The sequence below is a fragment of the Neovison vison genome, chromosome 3 (assembly GCF_020171115.1).
Source record: "Neovison vison isolate M4711 chromosome 3, ASM_NN_V1, whole genome shotgun sequence".
NCBI lineage: Eukaryota > Metazoa > Chordata > Mammalia > Carnivora > Mustelidae > Neogale > Neogale vison.
The window spans coordinates 13000743-13028527 of record NC_058093.1 but is presented as its reverse complement, the minus strand read 5'-3'; the positions used below and the strand labels follow the sequence as shown (position 1 = coordinate 13028527).

At 36.5% G+C, this 27785-nt stretch overlaps 1 protein-coding gene across 7 annotated transcripts in view; it reads left to right on the top strand.

Annotated features, from left to right (window-relative positions):
- FAM126B (family with sequence similarity 126 member B) overlaps positions 1–20930 on the top strand; it is a 77790-nt gene extending 56860 nt beyond the window's left edge. For 6 of the 7 annotated variants that reach the window (XM_044241283.1, XM_044241278.1, XM_044241279.1 and 3 more), the window contains 5 exons: positions 192–308; positions 4165–4252; positions 7734–7893; positions 8645–8812; positions 13069–20930. In XM_044241283.1, coding sequence (XP_044097218.1) covers positions 192–308; positions 4165–4252; positions 7734–7893; positions 8645–8812; positions 13069–13667 — 1132 coding nt within the window. In that variant the 3' untranslated portion in view covers positions 13668–20930. The remainder of the gene's footprint in view (positions 1–191; positions 309–4164; positions 4253–7733; positions 7894–8644; positions 8813–13068) is intronic. The other variant, XM_044241282.1, reaches the window with a different exon arrangement.
- Positions 20931–27785: the final 6855 nt, after the last annotated feature.

Here is a 27785-nt window from a genome sequence, read left to right as displayed (position 1 = left end):
TGTGAGGGCACCGATTTTATTTTTATCTTTTTGCCTGTTGATAACTATCTGCCTAGGCCCAGGACAGTGACTGGTACATAAGCAGGTAGTCAATAAATATGAGGAATGAATAACTGAATGAATGAATTTATGAAAGGAAAAATGTTTAATGAATCGGGAAATCACACATGGCAAATGCCGTATTTTCCTAGGGTTTGTGTGAGTGGGTTTCCACGGCAACACGAAAAACACTGGAAAGAACTCTGTGGTCGAATAGTATTGGATCCTGAATTCATGGTGCAACTTCTCACAGGGGTTTATTATGCCATGTAAGTAGATAGACTATGAAACTGAGTGAATTCTTGTAATGTTTGGAAACTTACTGTTTCTCTTTTTCCTTATCAGCTGCACAACACTGAATCTTGTTCTATGGTGGACCAGTTATCTTCTATTTCCAATATGTATTCCTTTTAGTATTTTTTTAATGAATATATACTTGTTATTTGAAAGCAGTATGATGATGATTAAAAAACAGTTTTTGAATTGAGATATAATTGACATATAAGACTGTTAATTTTGGGTGTACAATATAATGATTAGATAATTTTATGTTGTGAAATGATCACCACAATAAGTTTAATTAGGATCCATCACTACGTATAGTTAAAAACTTTTTCTTGTGATGAGAACTTTTTAAGATTTTTTTTTTAAATTCATTTGTCATAGAGAGAGCGCAAGCAGGGGAGAAGCAGGCTCCCTGTTGAGCAAGGAGCTTGATGCAGGACTTGATCCCAGGACTCTGGGACCATCACCTGAGCTGAAGGCAGATGCTCAACCTACTGAGCCACCCAGACATCCCGAGAACTTTTTAAAATCTACTCTTTTAGCAGCTTCAAATACACAGTACAGTATGGTTAACTCTAGTTACCATACCATATATTACATCCCCAGACTGATTTATTTTACATCTAGAAGTTTGTACCTTTTCACCACTTTCACTCTTTGTACCACCCCCATCCCCACCTCTGGCAGCCACCAGTCTGTTTTCTGTATCTGTGATTTTGGTTTTTTTTTTCTTTCAGATTTCACATATAAGTGAGCTCTGATAGTATTTGTCTTTCTGTTTGACCTACTATACTTAGCATAATGCCCTCGAAATCTGTCTATGTTGTTGCAAATGGCAGGATTTCTTTCTTTTTTTATGGCTGAATAATACTCATGTGTGTTTGTACACAACTTATTTTCTTTATCCATTCATCTGTCAGTGAACACTTGTTTCCATGTCTTGGTTACTGTAAATAATGCTGCAGTGAATGGACTGCAGATCTTTTAGAGTTAGTGATTTTGTTTCCTTTGGATGTATACCAGAAGTGGAATTGCTAGATCATACGGTAATTTCATTTTTAATTTTTTGAGGGACCTGTATACTGTTTGCCATACTGTCTATACCAATTTACATTTTCACCAGTAGTGCACAGGATTTCCTCTTTCCACATCTTCGGCATCACTTATTTCTTGTCTTTTTGATAAAAGCCATTCTTACGGGTATGAGATAATATCTCGTCGTGGTTTTGCTTTGCATTTTCCTGATGATTAGTAATGTCAATTACATTTTCATGTACTTGTTAGTCATCTGTATGTGCTCTTTGGAAAATGTCTATTTGGGTCCTCTGCCCATTTTTTAATAATCAGACTGTTTTTTTAAATGTTAAGTACTACAAGTTCTTTATATATTTTGGATATTGACCCATTATTGGATATACATTACAAATACTTCTCCATTAGTAGATTGCCTTTTTGTTTTGTTGGTGTTTTCCTTTTCTGTACAAAAGCTTTTTTATTTTGGTGTAGTCCCAGTAGTTTATTTTTGCTTTTGTTTCTCTTGCCTGAGGAGAGTCATAGAGTGTTGCTAAGGCTGGTATCTGAGAAATTACTGCCTGTGTTTCTTCTTAGAGTTTTATGGTTTCAGGTCTCACATTTAGGTTTTTAATCCATGTTAGGTTGATTTTTGTTTGTGATACAAAATAGGGTCCAGTTTCATTCTTTTGTATGTAGCTTTTCAGTTTCCCAATACCATTTATTGAAGAGACTCTCCTTTCCTGGTTGTATAATCTTGGTTCCTTTGTTGTAAATTCACTGACCATGTATGTGTGGATTTATTTCTTGGCTTCTGTTCTATCTGATCTACCTGTGTTTTATATGTCAGCACTATACTGTTTTGATACTATAGCTTTGTAATATAGTTTGAGATCAGGAAACGTGATGCCTCCAACTGTGTTCTTTTTTCTCAAGTTTATTTTCATTATTCAGGGTCTTATGTGGTTCCATACAAATTTTAAGATTATTTCTATTTCTGGGAAAAATACCATTGGAATTTTGATGGGGATTACTGTGAATCTGTATATTGCTTTGGGTAGTGTGGACATTTTAACGTTATTATTTCTTCCCGCCCATGAGTACACAGTCTCTTTCCATTTATTTGTGTGTTTTTCTATTTCTTTCATCAGTGTCTTTATGAAAACTTCAGGTGTACAGTACATGATCTTTCATCTTCTTGTTGAAATTTATTCCTAGGTGTTATTTTAATGCAATTGTGAATGGAATTTTTTTCTTAATTTCTCTTTCTAATAGTTTACTATTAGTGTATAGAAATGCCACAGATTTTTGTGTATTGATTTTTCTGTTCTGCAACTTTATGTATTAGTTCTAATAGTTTTTTTGTGACATTGTTAAGGTCCTGTAAATATCATATTATCTGCAAATAGAGACAGTTTTACTCTTTTCTATTCTGATTTTGGTGCCTTTCCCCTCGCCCCTTTGGCCTAATTTGCTCTGGCTAGAATTTCTAGTACTATGTTGAATTTTTAGAAGTGGGAGAGTAGGCATCCTTGTCTTGTTCCTGATCTTAGAGAACCTTTCAGGTTTTCACCACTGAGTATGATGTTTGCTGTGGGCTTGTCATATATGACTTTTATTATGTCAAGATATGTCCCCTCTACACCCACTTCACTGAGTTTTTATCATGAATAGATGTTGAATTTTGTCAAAAATGTTTTTTTTATCTGTTGAGATATATGCTTTTTATCCTTCATTTTGTTAAAATGGTGTATCATATTGATTGAATTGCAGATTTTGAACCATACTTGCAACCCAAGGGTAAATCCCACTTGATCATCGTGTATAATCATTTTAAAGTATTGTGGAATTTGATTTGCTTATATTTTGTTGAGGATTTTGCATCTATGTTCACCAGGGATATTGGCCTATATTTATTTTCTTGTAGTGTTCTTTTCTGGTTTGGTATCAGGATAATGCTGACCTTGAAAAATGAATGTGGAAGTGTTCCCTCCTCTTCTATTGTTTGGAAGAGTTTGAGAAGAATTGGTATCGATTCTTCTTTAAATGTTGATAGAATTCACCTGTAAAGCCTTCTAGTCTTCTGGACTTCTGTTTGTTGGTAGGTTTTTGGTCAGTGCTTCAGTTTCCTTACCAGTAATTGGTCCATTCAGATTTTCTGTTTCTTCATGATTCAGTCCTGCTAGGTGGTATGTTTCTAGGAATTAATCCTTCTTCTATGTTGTCCAGTCTGTTGGTGTATAATTATTCATATTCCTTTTAGTACTTTTAAAAATAGCAAAAATATAACTAGTCAATAAATTGGAGTCTGGAAATTGGTCAGGCTTTCTTTCTGGAAAACTGTCTTTCTACATAGTTCATAACATTTCTACATAGTTCATCTACATAGTTTATAACAAGTTTTCATGAATGCATTTAAGTAGATTACCCTAAATATCAACACATGATAAAAACTAGTTTGTGAAGAGACATTTGTAAACAATTTTAAACATTAGTATTTGAAATCTTCACTTTGTTGTTTTTGTGTATGCGGGTTTTTTGTTTGTTGTTTGTTTTTAAGTATGCTCCACACTCAATGTGGAGCCCAGCAGGGGCTTGAACTCATGACCCTGAGATCAAGAGTTGAGCTATTACACGACAGAGCCACCCAGGATGCCCTTCTTCATTTGTTCTTGTAACCAAAAGTGGGATAGTTTAGAAATGAAATGATGCAAAACTTAATGTGAAAATCTCATTTTAGAACCAAAATAGTAGGACTTGAAACAATGAAAACGTTATTGTTAAATATTAGAATTTGCTAAAGATAATAAACAGTTGGCTTCTCCACAGGTATAATGGGCAGTGGGACCTTGGCCAAGAAGTCCTTGATGACATCATTTATAGAGCTCAGCTAGAACTCTTTTCCCAACCACTGTTGGTAAGTTATTATATTTATTCTTTATTAAACATACCTGTGCCTGAAAGTGGCACTAGTGAGTGAAAATATTCAGTATATAACATATGAGGCAATCTAAATCATTGAGGGACAAAGGTTTATTCCATAACAATTGGTTAACTGTTGGAGATAACACAAAATTGATTTAGATCCTCTACTACCACATATAAAAATAAAAATAAAGTTCAGATAAATTAAAGAATTAAATGTTTTAAAATCCTTTAAGAAAAGAAGGAGGAAAAGGTTAGAAGCATTTACTCAAATTTCTAAAGATGGAAGGATTTTCTAAGCTTAAGTGATAGGACAAGTCACCATAAAAGGGTTGGGCTCTTTTTTTTTTTATCAAATCAGCATCTAAATTCAAAACCTCCAGTTTGTTTGTTTTTTTTTAGACCTCCAGTTTTTTAATTTATTTTGTTCTGTTTTTTAAAAGATTATTTATTTATTTGACAGAGAGATCACAAGTAGGCAGAGGCAGGGAGAGAGGGAAGGAGGCTCCCAGCTGAGCAGAGAGCTCCATGCGGGGCTGGATCCCAGGACCCTGAAACCATGACCTGAACAAAAGGCAGAAGCCTAATCCACTGAGCCACCCAGGCGCCCTAAACCTCCAGATTTTTTAAAAACAAAATTAATATGTATTGCAAAAACTGAGAAAAAGATTCTCAATAGGTATGACAAGAAGGCCAATTAATATTTTGTTCTAAATAAAAAGATTTTGTACTCTTCCACAAAATAAATATATTTCTAAAAAAATCTATTACCAGTAGCAGTATAACAACTCTGAACATTCCTTTGCAGAAGCATTTCAGTAATGTGTTTTTTTTCCTTTAATCTGCGCCCCCCATGTCTAGCAACACATCCCAGAAAACTACTTTGAATTTTTTAAAATGTATTATAAGCACAACATTAGTGTTATTTCTAATTGCAGAGGAATCAAAACAAAAGGTGTTTCACAGCAGAGAATGATTATGTTTACTTGATGAAATTCTATATTCAAAAATTTTGTGCTAAAGAGAAATGCTAGCTTATGTTAAGTGGTCAAGCAGTTTACAACTATTTTTTAATCTGGACAAGACAGAAGCAACATACAAAGGCTTATGGTTATCTTGGTGGTTCAACTCTGGATGGTTTTTCTTTGTAAGTTTTTTATTTTCTAAGGTTTTTATAGTAGTATAATGGTATTTTAAGAATATTTATGTTTTTTCATTTGTAAACTTTTTTTTTTTTTTAAAGATTTTATTTATTTATTTGACAGAGAGAAATCACAAATAGATGGAGAGGCAGGCAGAGACATTTGTAAACTTTTAAGAGTACAATTTTTTAATCAAGTTTTTTTTCTAGATTTTAATTGCAATTTTATTAGTTTACACTTTTTTAAAAGATTTATTCACTTATTTCAGAGGGAGCACAAGCGGGAGGGTCAGAAGGAGAGGGTGATGGATTTTTAGGCACGCTCTGTGCTGAGTGCAGAGCCATGAGATTGTGACCTGAGCTGAAACCAAGAGTTGGGCACTCAACCAAGTATGTCACCCAGGTGCCCCAAGAGTACAAGGGTTTTTTCTTGTTTTGTTTTAAAGATTTTATTTATTTACTTGTCAGAGAGAGAGCACAAGCAGGCAGAGTGGCAGGCAGAGGCAGAGAGAGAAGCAGGCTCCCCAGTGAGCAAGGAGCCTGATGGCAAGACTTAATTCCAGGACCCTGGGATCATGACCTGAGCCAAAGGCAGTGTCTTAACTGACTGTGCCACCCAGGCGTCCCCAGGAGTACAAGTTTTAAAGCCATTTTCTTTTTATTGTTTTTTATACTTTAACTATTAATTTATCGAGGTAGCATTTACAATAATTTGTTAACAACACTCCTTTCTTAAAATCTAGAGCAGGTGATAACAGCTAAAATAGTTGGCAGGTAGAGAAACAGGCTTCATCTTTATTCCTGATGAAAGCTAAATTGAAAGACTTACCTCCCCACCTCTTGGTCTGTATGTTGGAACAGACCTCTGGAGAAGTTTGAGTTGGCAGAGCTGGCACACTTGTCCAGGTTGCTGCATTTTACTTGTCCTTTCCAAGTGGAGAGGAAAGGAGAAGGTTCTTCAGCTCAAGATCTTTGCTAGATTAACACTACCCAATTAAGAAACATGCATCAGGGGCACCTGGGTGGCTCAGTGGGTTAAGCCGCTGCCTTCGGCTCGGGTCATGATCCCAGGGTCCTGGGATCGAGCCCCGCATCGGGCTCTCTGCTCAGCCGGGAGCCTGCTTCCTTCTCTCTCTCTCTGCCTGCCTCTCTGCCTGCTTGTGATCTCTCTCTACCAAATAAATAAATAAAATCTTTAAAAAAAAAAAAAAGAAACATGCATCAGTCAATGATAGTTACTTTCCAGCCAGATATTTTCCCTTTTTTGTGGATGGAGCAGAAAGCAAAATCCCAGACATGTTCAGGGAAAATTTCTCCTTTTGGAAACAAAGGAGTGGAAAGAAGGCTAATTTCTTTTTAAGAGAAATAAAATTTTGCATGTTATTTTTCATTTGAAGAATCAGAAACGTCTAAATTATCTTTAACAGGGTTCAGATGTTAGATAATTTTTCTTTCTTTGGAATGCCTTTTCTCTTTGAAGATTTTGTTTATTTACTTGACAGACAGAAATCACAAGTAGGCAGAGAGGCAGGCAGAGAGAGAGGAGAAAGCAGGCTCTTTGCTGAGCAGTGAGCCCAGTGTGGGGCTCGATCCCAGGACTCTGGGATCATGACCTGAGCCAGAGGCAGAGGCTTTAACCCACAAGCCACCCAGGCACCCCAGAATGCCTTCTGTCTTTGAAAGTGAACAAGTTTAAGGAATCTGTGGGGTGTGTGACTCCAAATTTTAAAAGTAAATACTCATTTTAAAAGCCTGCCTGAAGGAATACAGAACAGGGGTGTGTGGGTGGCTCACTTGATTAAGCTCTCTCTTTTTTTTTTTTTTTTAAAGATTTTATTTATTTATTTGGCATGCAGAGATCACAAGTAGGCAGGGAGGCAGGCAGAGAGAGGAGGAAGCAGGCCCCCTGCAGAGCAGAGAGCCCGATGCGGGGGCTTGATCCCAGGACCCTGGGATCATGACCTGAGCCAAAGGCAGAGGCTTTAACCCACTGAGCCACCCAGGCGCCCCTTGATTAAGCTCTCTTGATTAAATGTCCAATTCCTGATTTTGGCTCAGGACATCAGGGTTGTAAGGTTGAGCGCTGTGTCTGGCTCACGTGCTGGGCATGGAACCTGCTTAAGATTCTCTCTCTCCCTGCCCATCTCCCCCCCGTAAAAAACAAAAACAAAGGAACAATGGAGGTACCTACTTTTCTAACACATTGTGTACTTTTATATTTTATAGGACCATTTTATATACATACTCAAAAAATTATGGAAACGTGAGGTATAAAATAAGCATAAATTATGTATTTGGTGTAAATATGTATAGACTTTATATTATATTTTAGGTTGCCAATGCCATGAAGAATTCATTACCATTTGATGCTCCTGATTCTTCACAAGAAGGCCAGAAGGTACTTAAAGTGGAAGTCACTCCAACAGTGCCGAGGATTTCTCGGACTGCGATTACAACAGCTTCAATCCGTCGTCATAGATGGAGGAGAGAAGGTGAGTATAAAATCCTATGGCCCATTCATGGATTCTAGCAAATTTATCACTGTTTTTATAAACCAAGTTAACACATGATTTTTAGTACTCTGTATAATTAAAGTAAAATTTAATTTTTCAATATAGTGCTAGAAATGTGTTTAAATGCCTGAATTTATTTTGATACAGATACATTTTTTTTTATAAAGTAGAAAGATGTTATTTAGACTGCTCTGGGAATGTTAAAACAAAAAGTAAGATCAAGTTAATTTTTGTCTTTTTTTGAACTAGGAATAAGAATAGGGAAGAAATTTCTTTAAGCCTTTATCGTAATGGGAAAAAAGGTGCATGTATGAGCACTGTGGGAAAAAAAACATATAACTGACCAAACCAATAGTGAAATACAAGCTATCTATAAAAGAGTTGATTATTGTATTTTCGATCTTTATCTTTGCTTTTCCTTTTTTTGGAGGTGCTGAATCCAGCAGTATTTCATAGGCATATGGTACTTGAATAGTCAAGCTGTCTTGCCTAAGATCTATTAATTGCCACTTTAATGATCCCTATTCTCCTGTGCTATTCATTTGCGAACCGCACATTGTTCATCTGCCGCCTTATGTGTGTGCATGCTGGGCACACACATGTAACTATATAAATAGTGTTTGTGTTTTTATCATATCCATATATACATTCTCTTATCTGCCTGGGTCAAAATGCTCAGAAAAGAATAGAGCAGCACAAAAGCACTAAAATTTTATATGTTGAATCCCAGATGGCTTTGACTTCTCAAACGAGGCTGACTCGAGTATTCCTGGCTCCCCGATCCAACACGGCTCCACTGACCTAGGGATCAAACGTGTTCAAGAGGGGGAGGTGCTGGTGCGCAGGACCCCTGAGCACGGCTCACCGGAGCCCAACTCAGCAGCAGCCACAACAGAGGGTAGGACAGAGATGAGGAGGCAGAAGTCAGTGAGGCAGTTGCTGGAGAAGGATCCTGGCTCTCTATCCCCAAGCAGAACATCTTTTCATTCTAGTGTGTGTTTCCACTATCCTAGGGTGTATTAGCTCCTCCTTGCAAAGCACACCTCCCCATATGCCTAGCGCCAGGTCAAGTACGATCTTTAGTTACCATTTGTGCTGGCCTAGAGTCTGCATTCTGTGTAATCAAAGAGCAGCTTGGCATGGCTACTAACAAGGCAGAGGCCTGTCTCCAAAAGGTCTGCAAATGCTTGGGATTTTTTCATTACTGAGCATGTTTATTCTAACATTAGGAAAGGAAAAATGCACCCAATGGACATGAGCCTTTAGTCAATATAAATTGATTTCAATTATATAATAATTTATTCCTTAAAAATACGTGAAGAAAGTTTTAAAACATAAATACATTATCTTTGAGAAATTGGATTAAAGTGGAGCTGGCCGATTTATCTCTAATTCCAAGTTGGTCAGTTAACAAGAAGTTACTTCTTTGACAGAGTAAACCAGTATTTATCACTTTTTATAATCTGTAGGTCAAGTTACTTGGGTCTGACTAACAACTACTAGCTTCTTCCCTCTATAAATATACTATACTGGTCCGCACTACATTTTGTCATTTATTGTAAATAATGATTGTTTTCTATAGCTCTCAAACAGAGTTGAAATATATTAGAGTTCAGGTATCCTACTAGATCCTTGTTTCTACAATGTAGGTATCTCAAAACGAGAATTTTTTTTTTATCCCCAAATCACCACCATCACCACCACCATCTGTAAAAGAAGACTTCTCTCCAACAGAAAACTATTTGCTGTTTTACATGTGATGCCCATAGGAGTTGACTTTGTGAAAGAGCGAACTGTGGCCTAATGGTTTTTCATTATTTAATGTATTGCTACTATGGAAACTTCATACTAATTAATAAAATATAGCCAATAGTTTAAAAATAGATTATATATTTTTACATAAGACCAAACATACATGAAGCAGTTACCTTCCACCTTAAAGGAAGTATCTTACTCTTTGGTGCATTGGAAATTTGAGCATGCTCAGTAAGAATCTAAATCTACCTTCTGTTCCCTTGCCCATTTGCCCACATTGACCTTAACTTCATTTAACAGTGTTGCATGTGCATGATCGAGGGATGCAAAGGAGTTGATGCTGTTTTACAAGATCCTGTGAAAGATGTAACCTTCCCTTTTCATTTTCTGTCTTTCTCTGAGGTAGTCAGAAGGCATAAAAATAAGTATATGAATAGATGCCAAACCCAGAGTTGGCCTAAATTGAACAAAAGCCTGTTTCTCAACATTACTGGTGACTACCATTATTAGAATGTTGGATTATTTGTGCTAAATGTAGTACTATGTTATGATAATTAAGACTTGATAAAACTCGAGAGTGTGGGATTAGGTTGAAACATTTCTTCCAATTCATCAAAAGTTATATAGTTTGAAAAAGGAACCAAAATAATAGTTCTTTTAAAATCTCCTATTAAGGGGTGCCCGACTGGCTCATTGGTAGAGCTGTGCAACTCTTGATCTCGGGGTTGTGAGTTCAAGCCCCACATTGGGTGTAGAGATCACTTAATAAAATCCTTAAAAAAATGAAAAGTAAAATATCAAATTTAATATTAAAATACCATATTTTAATATCTCCTATCACTCATAAAAATTTCAGTTTGTGAGGGTGGGGTATCACTACAAGGAAGAAGGAGTAGTTTCTTTCAGTGTGTTTAAAATTTCTCAAAAATTGGGGCGCCTGGGTGGCTCAGTGGGTTAAAATTTCTCAAAAATTACTTTTACTTTTAATCTGGATTAATTATATCATTAAATCAATATTAAGAGGGGCTAAATTTATAAGGAAAGGCTAACTGAAAGAAAAGTTCACTACAGGGGTGCACGGTGGCTCAGTTGGTTGAGCACCTGGCTCTTAATTTTGGCTCAGGTCATGATCTCAAGGTCCTGAGAACGAGCTCTATATCAGGCTTCCCATTTCGTGGGGAGTCTGCTTATCTCTCTCTCTCTCCTTTTGCCTCTCCCTCCACTCACACACTTTCTCTTTCAAATAAATAAATCTTTAAAAAGAAAGAATGAAACTAAGTTCATTAAAGATCCTTTTTTGTTACCTTCCCTATAGATCATGAGTAGTAGTATCACCCAGGGAGAAAATTAGAAAGGAAAAAAAAGTTGTAAGACATAATTGCCTTTTTATTCCTTGAGGTTTTTTAAATGGAAGGAAATTACTAAAACCTATGAAAAGTTTTAGTGATTCTGAAGTCAGCTGGAGCTTTTGTATTGACATTAATATTTGGTCTTTTAAAATAATTTTCTAGTATGATAATTTTAAATCAGTTTACAATTAAAATTTATTTGTAAATGTTGAAATTGAAGGGGAAGCTATAAGCCTATCACCTACCCTTATCCTGATGGTCGAGTAACGTTTTATTTGTGACTTTTAGGATTTAAAATTATTGCTAAACTGAGGACAATGCCTGTGATTAAAGTATAGTCAGTATTCCTCTGTATTGAAACAACATTACTGAGTGTATAAATATCAGTAGGTTCTTTTGCATGGTGGCTTTTATGTTACTGTCATCTCTTCTATGGCCATACTGCTTGGGCATCAGACCTGCATGAGGCAAGATTTAGACGCTAGCACTAAGTCTCTCAGTCGCCTTTCCTCAGTATGTGTAGATAATATATCTGATGACACATTTGTGTTCACTCCAGTTTTCTATTACTCATGCCAGTTGTGAACCAGTAAATATCTTTTCTTGGGCATTTCGGAGTTCTTTATAGTAACTGTAAGTAAATTGCTAAGATGATAACATGTAAATATAATTAGAGTTTCATTTTGAGTTACATTATATACTGTTTCGAAGAAGGGGTTGAGAGAAGTGGTGTCGGCTGCATTTTCATATGGCTTTGCATGATGGGTGAAGATTTTAAACTGCTGGATATAATAACATGCCTTTTGCTTTAAAGATAGCCTATTTTGTTCTTTTGAAGGAAGGAAATAACTAATCCATATAAGAAAGTATTTTTATTTTCCAGGTACTGTGTTAAATAAAGATTGTGTTTAAATATTTTATGTATATATTACTTAGATAACCTGTATCTCAAAGTAGTATTTGTTTAGAATTCTTTCCTAATATTTTACCTTAACTGTAATATTGATATCTGTATGTGGATTCAGATTAAACTTTCTTGCTGTCTGGCAAACATACATGATAATATAGTGAACTGCTATCCATTTTGAAAGAAGCAAGTGTATTACTTTCCAAGAGAGTGTTGATCATACTTTCAATAAGAGAATTAGGCTTTCTGAAAAACCCAAATTGAATGTATTAGATATGCTTCTCCCCTTCTAACAAAAATCCCAAGATAAAGATTATTTCATTAACTGTAGTTTCTGCATAAAATGTAATGGGACACCATTGTATTTTGTAATCCTGACAATAATGCATCTCAAGATGAAAAACCCAAATTATTACAGCTGCATAATATAGAAAGTAAAAACTCTTCTTAACTATCCCTGCTAGTTACTCTCTGATAATCAGATATTTTCTTCACATTAATTGGTTGAGAAAAAATAGAAACAAGTTGAGTAGATACCTCCAAAAGACAAAATATAAGTATGAAATTACTAGAAGTGATATACAGTTTTTTGAGTTAGAAAATCTAGTAATTCAATGTTAAAGGTTTTTAAGCCATGTAGAAGCACTTGGTGGTTGAGTAAATGTAAAATTGTACTATACTTAAAAAGGGTTTGGCATTATTCTGGGTGACTGTAGTCAGAAGGGGGTCTCTTTTGTATGGTCTTTTTTATGGTAGGCAAAGGAAAATATGAGGAAAATTTTTGATTTTTTTTTTAAATAGATATGGTCACCTCAGACAAGGGTATATTATAAAGATTTTGTAACGAATTGTACTTCACCTAAAGTTGTCTTATATGCCTAAATATTGCGATACTAAGTCCGTTTATGGATAGTCTTACAAATGCTGGACTAATTAAAGCTGAACGAACACAGTGAATAACATACTAGGATTCTGTGTAGATGAAGCTTTCTTCCCCTAAGTTATTTAGGAGAAGCGTTGACAACAGGGCCCTTGCCAAACTATAGCGAAGATTACCCAAGAGATAAGGTCAGTTGAGTTTTTATTCACAGTTCATTCTCTTTTAATTTAGCTATTGCTGAGTCTGTCTGATTTGTTTTTTAGGTGCTGAGGGTGTAAATGGAGAAGAGTCGGTAAACCTAAATGATGCAGATGAAGGATTTTCATCAGGGGCTTCCCTCAGCAGTCAGCCATTTGGGACCAAACCATCCTCCTCTTCTCAGAGGGGAAGCTTAAGGAAAGTAGCAACGGGGCGTTCAGCTAAGGATAAAGAAACAGCTTCTGTCATCAAATCCAGTGAGAGCCCTCGAGATGCAGTCATTCGCAGGCAGTATGTACAGCAACCAACTGATCTTAGTGTAGATTCAATCGAGCTGACACCGATGAAGAAACACCTGAGCTTGCCTGCTGGCCAGGTGGTGCCAAAAACCAATAGTATAAGTCTAATCCGGACAGCCAGTGCTTCCTCAAGCAAATCATTTGACTATGTAAATGGCAGTCAAGCAAGTACCAGCATTGGGGTTGGCACTGAGGGAGTTACTAATTTAGCAGCTAACAAGGTTAATCGATACTCAACTATCAGTCTACAGGAAGACCGGCTAGGTCAAGCTGGAGAAGGTAAAGAGCTCCTCAGCCCAGGAGCCCCCTTAACCAAGCAGTCTCGATCCCCAAGTTTCAATATGCAGCTAATATCCCAGGTGTAGTTCTGACCTCCTCTCTCATCTTTCTGCTTACCCTTTAAACTGAACATTTCATTGTATAAGAAGACACTTCATCCCACATTGTGAAAATATTGGTCATCGTAATCAGATCTGATTTAGTTTAGGTATCTTCATACTGTATTTTGTATGGAAACAGCAATAAGGTTTTCTTTTTCCTCCTTCCTATATCTTCTCTTCACCTTATTCCTTGTAAATGCGTTTGTGAAGCAGTATAAAATGTATGCATTTTCCATGCCTTCCTTTCTTCTTGGGTGATGTGCAATCCATCGTAGGCTGATCGGTCCCATTTCAACACTGTGAGACTGAGGATATGTTAGAGGAAATGGTGTATATGATCCCTATGAAATGATTCTTTGACTTTCGTTTTTAAAAAAAACAAAACGGGTTTGTTCTCATAATCTATAGAATTATGGAGATTACTGGATCATATTTTTTTCTCTTTTAACCAGGAGTGCCTCAGAGATTCTGCTATGACTTTGGACTTCTCTGAGTCTGTGCAATCATTTTCTTGAGAAGCATGGGGAAAGGTGGTAGACTGCTGCACTTTTTCATTAAAATGTGGGTGGTCCTCCCCCCCCATCTCCTTTATTTCGAGGACACAAATGTTTAGTTACTGAGGCATTTAAATCAAGTTGTAGCCCCCTCCTTTGGAGGACAGAGCTCAAAGTTGTTTGTGTAATTGATAATGCACTTTCTCAATGGCTCTACAGTCATTATTAACATGTCTTCCCTCCTCCCCTCAAGGACATAGGTCATTTCTGTCCTTAAAGTTTGAACAACTAACAAATCAGAGAATCCAAGGGGCATGTTCTATTTCCCAGGAATGATTGACACTTTGGTGCTGGGGTTTTGTGGCGGGGGGGAGGGGGTGGTTTTTGTTTAGCTTGTGTGGGACTGTGTGAGGGGAAGTTTTGATAGGTTTTTTTTCTTTTCCTTTGTGAGCTGATGATGACTGAAGTAGTACAAGTACGTCTTCAGGTAAAGAGAGGGATTTCTCAACCCACTTTCTGTGATGTCAGACTATTGGAGAAACCCTTTCAGCTGCTTTCTAGATGTACCTAAATTCAGTCAGATATTTTGGATTAAGAAACCTGAAGTCCTGATAGATCATATACTCCAAGGAAACACATCAGGGACAGATAATTGGCTGAAAACACTGATGCTTCAACGTGACACAATTTTTTAGAACATTTCTACCAGGAGGTACTGACTTGATTTCTCCTACAAGGACCACACTGCCTTTGTGTTTAATGTAATGCAATTTGTGTACCTTCTAATCATATATCTGCAGAAGTTTCTCATTTTTATAAAACTTTGAAATCATGCCAGTAAGCTAGATGTTGAATGTATGTAAGTAGCATTTGGTAACTGTGCTAAGAGGCTACAAAAATGCATTACTAGTAAAATTTTTTTTTAGTTCTGATTTGGTTGGGTAAGATTTCATTAAGTTCTTTTGGGTCTCAGGCTCTAATGCTTGATTGAAAAAAAGAAAATATATCGGTTTTTGAAAATCATTTTATGACTTGAACTGCTATTCGTTATCCTTCCACAAAATCAGAGGTATTCGTGCTTTGTACATTTAGACATTTTTATTTTATTATTGTGAAAGAAAAATATACTGAATTTATAGAAAGCAAGTATTCTCCTAATTAACAAAGTTTAAAATATTATCTCTATCAATTACAATTACAATAGATTTTGATAAATAAAATAACCAGAAAAATGCCTCTTGCTTTTTTCCACATCGAGAACCTGCCCTCTCCTCCTCTTATTTTATTGTAAGAGGGTTTGTTTTGTTTTGTTTTGTTTTGGAGGGGATTTTCTTTAGAATCTTTTTAAGAATAATGAGATGCTTATTTGAATTTGGTGGTCTGTAACACTTTTCAGCTCTTAGAAAATGGAAAACTAGAACCTGAGCTAGTACAACTAGTACTACTACTACAGCATTGCCAAAGTCTGGGATAAAGTGAAAAGTTTATAAATAGAAATGTATTGGAGTGTGTGTGTGTGTGTGTTTGTGCATGGACACGCGTACACATGCGTGTGCAGGGTGTGTATATGTATATATCACAAAAACATATATTAGATGTCCCTTTTAATTTAAGGGATGTCAGATAAATGAGTTTGAAAGCAGCCAAAATAAATGAGGTCTGGAAATCTCTAACATATTGAGAAAAGGAAAGTTTCAGGTAGAAAAAGAAAAGAGCATTGTTCTTACCAAGGGGTAAGAGCTTGGCCATGGCTGGAGGTCATTCATTTTATGGCAGAAATGCCTGGTTCATTTAGGAGGCTGGCAGGTTGTTTTGAATTCAAATTGTGCGTTTATTGGCATCTAAATCTAACATGATTTAGTTAAAGCACACCCAAAAACCACCTAAAATAGTACCAAATTCAGCAAAAGCTGTAATAAATAAAATAAATCTCTCGTTTTGTTAAAAATCTTAAACTTGAAAAGTTGGTTTTGGAGAACTTTCAACTTAGAGGATATCATTTATCTGTGTATATACATACATATTTTGTATGTATGCATACCCATTAATGTTTCATAACCTTGTAACATTTTGTTCTTTTAAGTTATGTGATTTGGCCTTAATGAAGTAACATTTCATTTAGCTCAAACTGTGCATTCAGGGTCTTAGAACAGGTTTCCTGTATAAGATATGTTAAAATTTAGTTCAGTGAATCATAAGTCAAATTTTTAAAGAATTTTTTAATATTCATTTGTGTTATTGTTATTCAAAATAGTTTTCAGATCTATAACAGCTATTACAAATATATATCAGCAATATTCATACTTTATTCTGTAACAACCTGTTCTATACCTATAAGAAAAGGTCTTTCCCTCTATGGAAAAGCTTATTACAGAGAAAATACTTGTTTTCTATAATAAATCAATTTGATTGATGCCATCTATGCCAGGTTGAATTAAGAAATACAAAGAAATACCTGAAGCTTTTGGTAACTCTTTCTCTATTACATTAATTTTAAATTATGTTACTAGAAATCAACCTAAAGGGTAAAGTGTGCAAAGCTAACCTAAAAGTAAGATTTTTAAATATAAAAATATTTTGAGAAGCTGAAGGGGGAAGTGATAACTTATAATTTAAAACCCTGACCCTTGCCCCCACTCTTACTCTCCCAATTACTCTTCTGTGCCTGTTTATTATAGAGTCAGAATTTTTGTGCTAGATGAGACCCTATAAATAATCTAGCTAGTCGCCCAGTGCTCCCTCCCCAAATAGCTGTCCTCAGGAAGCTGAGGCTCAAAAGGTTGTGACATGATCAAAATCACATAACTAAGAAGCAGAGCCAGAATAGAACTCCTGTCTCCCGTCAAATGCATATTAACACCCCACTGCCTCCCTGTACTCGTATTATGGTACATGTGGTATGTAACACTCTCCATTTCTGCAGTTTCTTTACAGTTCTGGTCTAGTAGTTGGTGAATACAGCACATTAAGAAAAGTACTTAATCCAGAAAAAATGTAGAGTAATGAACAGATGGGGGAAGTGTTAGAAATGTAGGTATCTATACCACAGATGTAAGGATAGATACATTTTTCTTATTCTAATTTATGCCTTACTATTTTCTGCCACATAACAGTTGTATGCTGCCATTTTGTAGTTGATTATATTTCTGGGGATTTATTTAAATGCAAAAATAAACCCAAAGAAATGGCTTTGATCAGTGTTTCTAGCTATTTTAAAAGTAATTGAATCAGCCAGCTTTCACAGTCACCTGGGTAGCAAGTTAATTGTGTTGCACAGTGGAATATTGCAAAGTAAAGATTAAATGAATTTTACTCCATTAATTTCTAATGTTGAAAAAAATTGAACATTACTTGTTCTTTAGAATAGATAGATACAAGCAATATTTCCTTATGTGGTTGATAAAGGTTTATAGTGTGAAGCTTATGATTCCAAAATGGAATGCTGACCATTATGTCATTTCAAGTGTATATACCATATAAACTGTCTTAAATGGGGTAGTCTCAGCTATATAAGCTCAATATTTCCAATGTATATTCTCAAATTCCACTTAATAGCTTTAAATTAATTGTAACTATTTATTAGACACTGGAATACTGAGAATAACTTTCAGATTTTTTTTGCACTATTTTTGTGACTATTTTAATGAAGTGAGATGTTTTCTGCTACCTCACTTTGTGAGGTTCGTATGGGTCCATTTTTGAGTACTTCAGTTGACAATCAGTTGTCTCATTTAATTCTCTGCATGTTCATTTGTAAATTTAAAAAATTAGTATCTGTCATTAGGGGGTAGTTATACTATTTATATAAACACTGGCAAGGAGGAGCTCTCCATTTCTGATCTTGGATTACAAAGTAAGTTTTTATTTTAATCAGTATTCCAGTTATATATTTGTTTTTCAGGTTAAAAATGTTTAATAGGTCATACCAGTGGTCAGAACATCTGTAAGAATTTTAGAGCAACTTTTCTATAATATGGCTGTGTTAAAGTCTGAATATGAAACTTTCTATCTTTCAAGTTGAATGATTATTGTCATGTTTCAAACCACTAAGTTGGTTGCGACACTTATTTCTAATGCTTTAATTTTTTTAAAGTGCTTTCTAGAAACAAGTTATTTGAAAACCTACTAGAAGTTACCGATAACTTAAACTCTCAAAAATTAGAATATTTGCCAGATTATAAGATGGGATGCAGTGTAAAATTGTTGACAGTGCTCATAAAATCGTGAGTCACCAGATTGGTACAATTTTCCATTTCTAGTTGGTCATGTTGATACTACAAGGCATAAATTTTAGTATTACCTGCATTGTGTACCTAATGGGTAGGTTGTATTGGCACTGAATATACATAGGAAATAAATTCATCAAATCAACCAATGTGCACTTAAACTATATTAGATATTTGGTGGTGCCAGAAATCTGTATGATGATCCTGCCATTAGAATTAGAGTTGCCCTCATTATCCAAGCCTTCCCTACCCGTATAGTCACATTCCTTCCCAACCTGTCCACACAACTACAGACTTTTGGAAACTTCAATCACTTCAGTATTTCTTAACCACTAGTCACATGAGAAATACACACAAGAGCAAACAGTTCAGAATAGAAGTTAGCAGATAGCTGGGAATGATGTGAAATAACTGGCAGCATAGTACAGAAATGTAGGTTCTGTTTTGTTTTGGATTTGAGAAAATGTTTACAAATTAAGGCACATACAGATGTCTGCTATTATGCTATTAGGCTTATAGGTTTTTACAAAAAAAGAAAGTTTAGTGTCACAGTATATAGGAGTCTTTTTTTTTTTTAATAATTGTGTATCTGGAGGTAGGTTCAATAAGGAAATTCTTTTATTTTCAAAGAGAAATGAACTTAATTGGACAATCCATCCCCAACTACAGAATTGATATCAAACTGGTTTACTGTATTTGAGTGTCAACAGCTCAGTGTTAATTGTATCAGAGAAAATTCTTTACAACTTTGTTGATTATAAAATTTACCAAAGAAAATGTCTCAACCAAATATAATTTTTAAAGTACCTAACCGCGAAAGAGTGAGGTCCCTTTAACATAAGATTGCTTTCTAGTCCTAGGGGAAATAAATACTGTAAGATTCTTTGCTCTGCAACATAGGTATACAGTTCCTACAAGATTCCATTTGAGGTTTTCTTACATCAACATTTTGTACTTCCAGCTAAAGTACCAGTTGAGAAGGCCAAATATTATTCCTTATGGCACATTTTTCAGGTCTCCTTAACTCAAATTAAGGGTTCTACTCATCAGTATTGAATTAAAAAGAGGGGGAAACTCCTAAAATTGGTATAATGTATGTATGAGATCATGGATTTTTAAAAATAAAATTGAGGGGGAAGTTATGGAACTGCACCTTTTAAGTAATGGCAGTTATTACCAGTAAGTATGATATTGGCTAAAATGGTATGTTTTTACATAACTTATGTACATGATCACTCTGGGTGTTTTTTTTCTTTGCAGAAAACAGCTAAAATACTCATTTTCTAGATATATAGACCAATAAGAACAGTGGATTTACTTAAACTATTAAGTAATGATTTTGGGGGGGGAACAAAATGCAACCAATGTTGCAAACATTTTTTTTGTGTGTGATTTTTGTGTTTTATGATTTTTTTTCTTTCATATCAGGTGATAGTTAAAAAGTAATGAATGTATTGATCAGCTATCTTGGAAAGAGAAGATTGGCAGATTGGCTAACAATTACTAATGTAGGTTTTGGATTTTTTTTTTTTTAAGTTTTATCATCCAGACTGAATTGAGAGATAAGCTCAATGCTCCATATGTTGTTTAAAAATATTTGTGGGGTGCCTGGCTGGCGCAGTTCTTAGAGCATGTGATTCTTGTAAGTCCAAGCCCCACATTGGGTGTAGAGATTACTTAAAAACTATTTTAAAATGAATAAATACTTATAATAAATTCAACTACTTTCAATGAATCTTTTTGATTCTCATTCTAAAAATTATGCTGACTCTACGTTCATTGTAACTGGGTAAGAGAAATCATTTTTATGATGCAAGGATTATTTTCCCACTATTTTTTTCATAATTTGGCTCTTCTTAGCTACAATTTCTGAGGGGTTTTTATTATAGCATTATACAGTCTGATCTCTGTCACAGTGGACAAGAAAACAGGAGATATCCCACTTTCACATATTTGCTTATGAAAGGATATGGAATGTATAGATCAGCTCTTGTTTTGTTTTGTTTTGTTTTGTTTTGTTGTTCTTAAAGACCAGCATCAGCCTGCAGCTTGGTATAAATGTCCCAAGCACTCAGAGAATTGTGCTGGTGAATATTTAAATAGGAGAGACATGAGAAAAATATGATTTCTATTGACTGATGTCCTTTCAACCTAGGACTAGTGAAAACTTTCATTTTTTCAGAGCTGAAGAAAAAAAACGCACATTTAAGATCATATTTATTGGTGCATGTAAGCCATTATCTTAACTGTCTTACTGAATTGGTTAATGCTGTTGATTGTTGAAATGTGAAATGTAGTCCTTGTTGACCTTGTAAATACCTGCCAGAGATAAAAAACTATTTTAATTTATTGTAAATAAAGATGTACAAAATTCATTATCAGTCTGCAATGCAGAAACATATCTAAGATGTTAAATATTGTGTTTCTTGAGAGATGTGTAATTTTCCCCTAGATGTATCTAGTTACATTGAGAATGTAAATTTTCTTTTGTACAGTATAAAAATACAGCTTTATTTGGCTTTTGACCGGATTCCCCTGAGTTAATTTTATATCTTACCTGAATTTTATACCTTAAAATGGTCCTTTGTTATATTTTTTTCAAAGCATGCCATTTTATTTATGTATGTCTGAACTTTTTGTTTATAGGACACCCTACTAAGGTAATTTATAGAACTAATTAAAGCAATATATAAAATTACATATACTCCCGTAAAATAATAAATAACATGAAGGCAGAAGTGAAATTAATACATAAAATATGTGCCATATGTTTCTGTATGTTACTGTTGAGATATGAATTTATCTCTGAACTTTAAAGCAGCCAAATGTATAGAGAGATTAGTTACATGCCCTTCAGAATCCTTAATATAAAACAAATTAGTTTCTCAGGTGAAGCACAACTGTTTCTAAAACTGAAATGCTAGAAAACTTTCTCTCCTAAGGTCCTTCTAAAGAGGAGCCAGCATTACTGCTGTCATTTACACTCTTCAGCAATGTGTGAAAGTGCCTGTTTCCCCTGTCATCCTACCAATAGTTAGTTCTCTAGTCAGTGAACTTTTTCCCACAGTGTGTTTTCTAAAGACAGACTTTAGCCTTGTCCTAGAATAGGGGTTGAATGAAGAGCTCAGCCCCAAGCCCCCTCTTCCTTTCTTTACATGTACTTTCTAGAAAAGTCTCAGGCCTCCCCCATCCCCATAGCTGTTATTCTTTGTTTATGGACCAAAGGCTTTATTCTCCCTTCTATTTCCAATCCAAGCAATATAAAATGCATTTTGAAAATTCTTATTATGCCTTAATCCAAAATTACTAATAAAGAATAGCAGTTCCAGAACAGAATGGGTTAAGGCAACGTATGAAGCCTCGATTAATTTGGTTTTGCCTTTACTCTGGATCTGCATTAGTTAGGGAGGATAGTAGAGACACTGTCCTGCTAACACATACCACAACTGGTCCAGGTCACAATTTATGGTCCAGAGATTCTTCTCATGGGAGTTAAACAATAACATTTACTGGGTTCTAGGACATCCCAAGCACCATTCTAGCCACTTTAAAGGAAATGCAATAATTCAATAATGGTGTCTGATAAGTAATATTATTCTCCTTTTATAAGAAAAGGAGGGTTCATCTGTCTAAGGTCACAGAGGTAGTAAGTGATACAGCTAGGATTGAACCAGACACTCAGGCTTATGGACTTGTGCACTTAACTACCACGGGATGCTGCTTCATACAGTATTGCTTATTCCCAACTACTGGTATACTTGTCCTATCCCCACAAGGCCAAGGTCCCTATAGGGGATAGGAAGGAAGGGCAGATGGGATCTCAGCAGTGCTAGATTACTAATAGACAAACTAAACCCACGAGTCAAGCCCTAATAACGTAGGAATGCACGATTATAAATTATCTCCTATGTATAGTTCCAGTTGTGTACTATCCTTGAGTACCATTCTTAAGAGGAATATTAAAAAAATAGTCTTTCTGTGGTTTATAGGAGGAACCTAAGTTGAGAAAACCTGGTTTATAGTATAATAACGCAGAGAAAGCTCTCAAAGAACTTAAAAATATTTTACAGGTCCCTACCTGCATCCCTCTTCCTCAAAAAATGTTGCCAGGTGGCTTGGGAGGAAATCAGAATTTTGTTGGACTTCCTTATAATTATTTTATGATTTAATACTGTTTTGTACAACATAGGAGAGGGTACAAATACGGTCATTTATGTTGAGGGTTTCTAAAGGTCTAAATCTGGCCCTGGGTCCTAATCCAAGTAAAATGGATAATAGTCCGTAGTTACACCCCTACTTTTCCTCACATGTTACATCAGAAAGGGGTGGGCTCTCTTCTAAAACTCACTTGAGGAGCACCTGGGTGGCTCAGTGGGTTAAGCCTCTGCCTTCAGCTCGCGTCATGATCTCAGGGTTCTGGGATCAAGCCCCGCATCAGGCTCTCTGCTCAGCAGGGAGCCTGCTTCCCCCGCCCCCCTGCCTGCCTCTCTGCCCACTTGTGATCTCTCTCTGTCAAATAAATAATAAATAAAAATATTAAAAAAAAAACTCACTTGAAGGACCAATCACTTTTAGCACTTTAACAATATTTAATACACATTAGGAATGAAAACATTTTTTTATGGCCAGATCATGCTACCCAGTACAAACTTAAATTCTGAATCATTGTGTAATTTAACTAAAAACAATTCAAAAATATTTTTATTCTCTCCAATCAGTATTCAGTAGGAAATATCATTTCCTCAAAGAAAATCAGAATTTCAAGAAATCTAACAACTACTATAAATAATGGCTTTATGAACATGGTAAAACTTTCTGTATTGAAGATTAGATTCTAAGACTCATTTCCCAGAGTTTGAATTATTATGTGTATTTTTTAAAGGAGTAATCCGCCAAATCTTGTATTACTAATTTGTGCCTTAGAAGGGCCTCCTCATCATCCCTGGCATGAGAAAATCCTGGAGATGAAATAGGATTTTACTACTATTCTTGTTTATTCCTACATGTTTGGATAGAAGTAATCGCTTTCTCCTGAGCAGGATTGAAATCAAATTTGTATCTTAAAAACTCTGGGTAGGGCGCGTGGGGGCTCAGTGGGTTAAGCCGCTGCCTTCAGCTCAGGTCATGATCTCAGGGGCCTGGGATCGAGTCCCACATCAGGCTCTCTGCTCCACAGGGAGCCTGCTTCCTCCTCTCTCTCTCTCTCTGCCTGCCTCTTTGCCTACTTGTAATCTCTGTCAAATAAATAAATATAATCTTTAAAAAAAAAAAAACAAAACTCGGGGTAGATATTATTTGCTGAGGCATTTGCCACTGCCCTTCTAGACCTATCATACATATCCTTAGCAAGTATGTGTTTAATGCATGGCATCTAGGTGATTTCACATTTGACAAAAATTTTCATTCTTCTGGCTCAGTGGTTCTCAACGCTAGCTTGCATGTTAAAATCTGGGAAATTTCTTTTTTTTTTTTTTTTTTAATTTTATTTATTTATTTGACAGAGAGAGATCACAAGCAGACAGAGAGGCAGGCAGAGAGAGAGAGAAGGAAGCAGGCTCCCGGCTGAGCAGAGAGCCCGACGCAGGGCTCGATCCCAGGACCCTGGGATCATGACCTGAGCCGAAGGCAGCGGCTTAACCCACTGAGCCAGCCAGGCGCCCCCTTTTTTTTTTTTTTTTAATTTTATTTATTTATTTGACAGAGAGAGATCACAAGCAGACAGAGAGGCAGGCAGAGAGAGAGAGAAGGAAAATCTGGGAAATTTCTGATGACCACATTTAAGGCCAAATTCACACTCCGTGGGATTGGGATCTAGCATTAGCAATTTTATCACTTCCCCAGCTAATTTTCTTGTGAAATCAGCACTGAAAACTCTCTTTAGTCCTGTAACAATCTTTTGCCTTCATAGGTAAGCTATCCTCTTCCACATGGAACCACTGACTCAAGAATTTTTTTTTTTCCCAGAGAAATATATAAAATAGTAAATGCCAGTATAAGAGATTAATGCAGTGTGTGTTTGTGTGTATGTGTATAACTCGTCCATCTCAGTGCTACACACCACCTTTTCTATTCCCTTAACTCAGTTCACTGAATGCTATAGGCATCAGTCAACTTCACTGGCCCCAACCTTAAGCCCCCAACACTTTGAGTCATTCTACTTCTTGGCCTGCTTACTTTTCTCATTCCCTTCAGTTCCTGTTCCAAGGCTCCATCACTTGAAGTACCACTTTCCCAGGAGCCTCAGCTTTTTTTCATTAAATGGAGGCCATAATGCTAGAAGGTTTTAATTTCCTGTTTTCTCCCACCACTTCAAAGAACAACTATATCCACAACTATGCGCATCTACTTGCTGCGTGTCTCAGAAGATGAGGTACCTCACTTCATTTAATCTTTTGTTCATCATCCTAAGGCAATTCTTTTTTTCTCCTTTTGGCTTTAATCTATACACTGGTGACCCCTAGATCTCTCTCTATCGATCTCTTGGATGAATTTCAAACTCTTAAAACCACTGTTTGCAGGATAATTTGGTCTCTCTTTCAAAGGGATTTCAAAGTCAAGATGCCTCAAGCTAAACTCTTTCCGTCTATCTGTAATCTTTCGCAGAACACTGGGGAGCTGATATCCAGATAACCATGCCAGAAACCTGAGACTTAAATTTTCCTTCTTCCTTACTTCTATATCCAGTTTCCAAATCCTGCTGACTTTGCCTATTTTTTTTTTTCCCCCAAAGTCATCCTTTCCTTTCTGGTTCTATCACTACATCTCAAGCTCCTATCTTCATCTTCATATCCAGAATTCTTTGATAGCTTCCTAACTAGACCCCTACCCCTCTCAAACTTACCTTCATTAGTGATTAATATAAAACACCCATCAGTCCCTGGCTACAATTATTCAATAGTTCATTAGAGAGGATAAATTCTATTCTTTAACCCCAGACTTCTCCCATTCCATCTCCTACCATTCTTAACTTTTACTTAAGGTTAAATTAAAACCGAACTTCTTTGTACTATCACACCCAGTTTGTAATACGATACTCTTCCTGAAATCCCTTTTCCGCCCCTATTCTCTGTCATCTGTAGTTGGATAGGCTTTTCCTCTGCTGCCTTTTCTCTGCTTAGCTAAGCTGAACTAAGTGATCATTGTCCTAGTAAATCTCTGCACATTTTATCCTTGCACTTAAACCTTATTGTAATGAAATTACCTGATTCTTTCTACCAAACAAGAATTTAAGTTCCCTAATGGTAAGGAACATATCTGGGCACTATGTTCACAATACAGGTAGGTGCTCAAAGTTAACCGAGTAAATTGAACTATCCAAAGAAAAAGACTGAGGGGCACCTGGGTGGCTCCATCGCTTAAGCGTCTGTCTTCAGCTCAGGTCATGATCCTGGAGTCCTGGGATGGAGCCCTGCATCAGGCTCCCTGCTCAGTGGGGAGCCTGCTTCTCCCTCTCCTGCCTGACACTTCCCCTGCTTGTTCTCTCTTGCTCTCTTTCTCTGTCAAATAGATAATCTTAAAAAAAGAAGAAGAAGAAGAGACATGAACACCTATCCCCTTCCCTCTGTTTCCCACAAATATACCATAAAAACATACTCAAAACCCACCACTCAAACAAGGCCACTGAGTCTATAGACTTTGATGTAGATCTGAAGAGGAGACGAAATAGAGTTTACATCGTAGAAACAAAGAATATATTGGGTAAAGAATATATTAGTTAAATATTCAGTATTCCTAGATCTTCACATTTTTTTTAAAGATTTTATTTATTTATTTGACAGAAATCACAAGTAGATGGAGAGGCAGGCAGAGAGAGAGAGAGGGAAGCAGGCTCCCTGCTGAGCAGAGAGCCCGATGTGGGACTCGATCCCAGGACCCTGAGATCATGACCTGAGCCGAAGGCAGCAGCTTAACCCACTGAGCCACCCAGGCACCCTAGATCTTCACATTTTTAAAAACTTATCAAGTACTTTATTGTTAACTGTTGACTATGTTCTTTACTCTTTTTTTCTGCTCATGCTTCCCCAGATTCTTTTATTTCCAATGTAGAGAAAATTACCTTTATCCTTTGTTTTCTTAAAGTCTGGCAACCCAAATGGTATATTGAGGTATCCAGGTTGTCATTTCTCTTTCTTAAGTGGATTTCCTAAACATCTTCCAAAATGGTGATTTTCCTTATGCTTCCACTCTTACCTGCTTTATCCAAAGTGATCTTTTAGTAGCACTGACTAGTGTACCAAGGGCCAAACTAGCCCTCAAAACAACAGACCCAACTTTCGCACTTGCCTCTTGGCCCTTTATGCACATGCTATTTGATTTGGGCTTTCTACCTGGAAAATTTTACGCTTCCTCTTTGCCTGGCTTAAATCTACTCAACTCTCAGTTTAAACATCTCTTCCTTCAAGAAAATTGTTCCTGGCTTCTTCTGTCCTTTGGTTAGGTACTTCTGCCATGTGGTCCAATAAACACTGAGCTTCTCATATGGTAGCATTTTTCTCAGTCTTGTCCCTTCAGTATCTTCCTCTAATAGAGGAAGCTGTCTGGTGACAGAAGAGATGGTGTTTGTCTCACTCAATGGTGTATCATTATGTGGTACACAGGGGATTCTGTAGTGTTGTTGAAACCAAATGAAATAGTATTCTGTGAGTGGGTAAGACTGTATCCTGATAGGTTCAATCTTTTCTTCTTCATTAGCTCTTTGTACATCTACTCCTTAGTCTTTCCATCCCCTTAGCGGTCTGATCCCATTTCCATATTCTCTTGTTTCCAGAGAGCAGTATCTCCCTTCTTCCCTACTCCAAACCCTTTAGATGTATGGAATCCTACCTTTCACCCCAAATAAATAAACTAACAAAACAAAACAAAACAAAACACGGGATGCTTGGGTGTCTCAGCCAGTGGCTCAGTGGGTTAAGCGACTGACTCCGGCTCAGGTCATGATCTGGGGTCCTGGGATCAAATCCCGCATAGGGTTCCCTGCTCAGCCGGGGGCCTGCGTCTCCCTCTTCCATTCCCTCTGCTTGTGCTCTATGTAAAAAAAAAAAAAAAAAAAAGACCAAAACGAAAACAAGCCACAAAGTCAGATTCATTCGCATTATCTTCTTCCTCAAAAGAAGATGTGTAGAGAAACTAATGAAGACTTCCAAGATTGCCTAAAGACACACCACCTACACCTCTGCAAACTTCCCCAGGTGTCACCAACGCTTCCTTCCCCGTTCCCCGGAAACAAAAACAGGACAGGAAAGGCCCAGAACTCGGGGTTTAGGGATTCGTTTTCCTCAGGTTTCTTGATGGGCGGGGCGGACAGGCGGAGACCGACTGGCGGGCAGCGACGTCGCTCTCGGCTGACTCCGCTTTTCATTGGTTTTCCTGGACTCCGCCCCCTG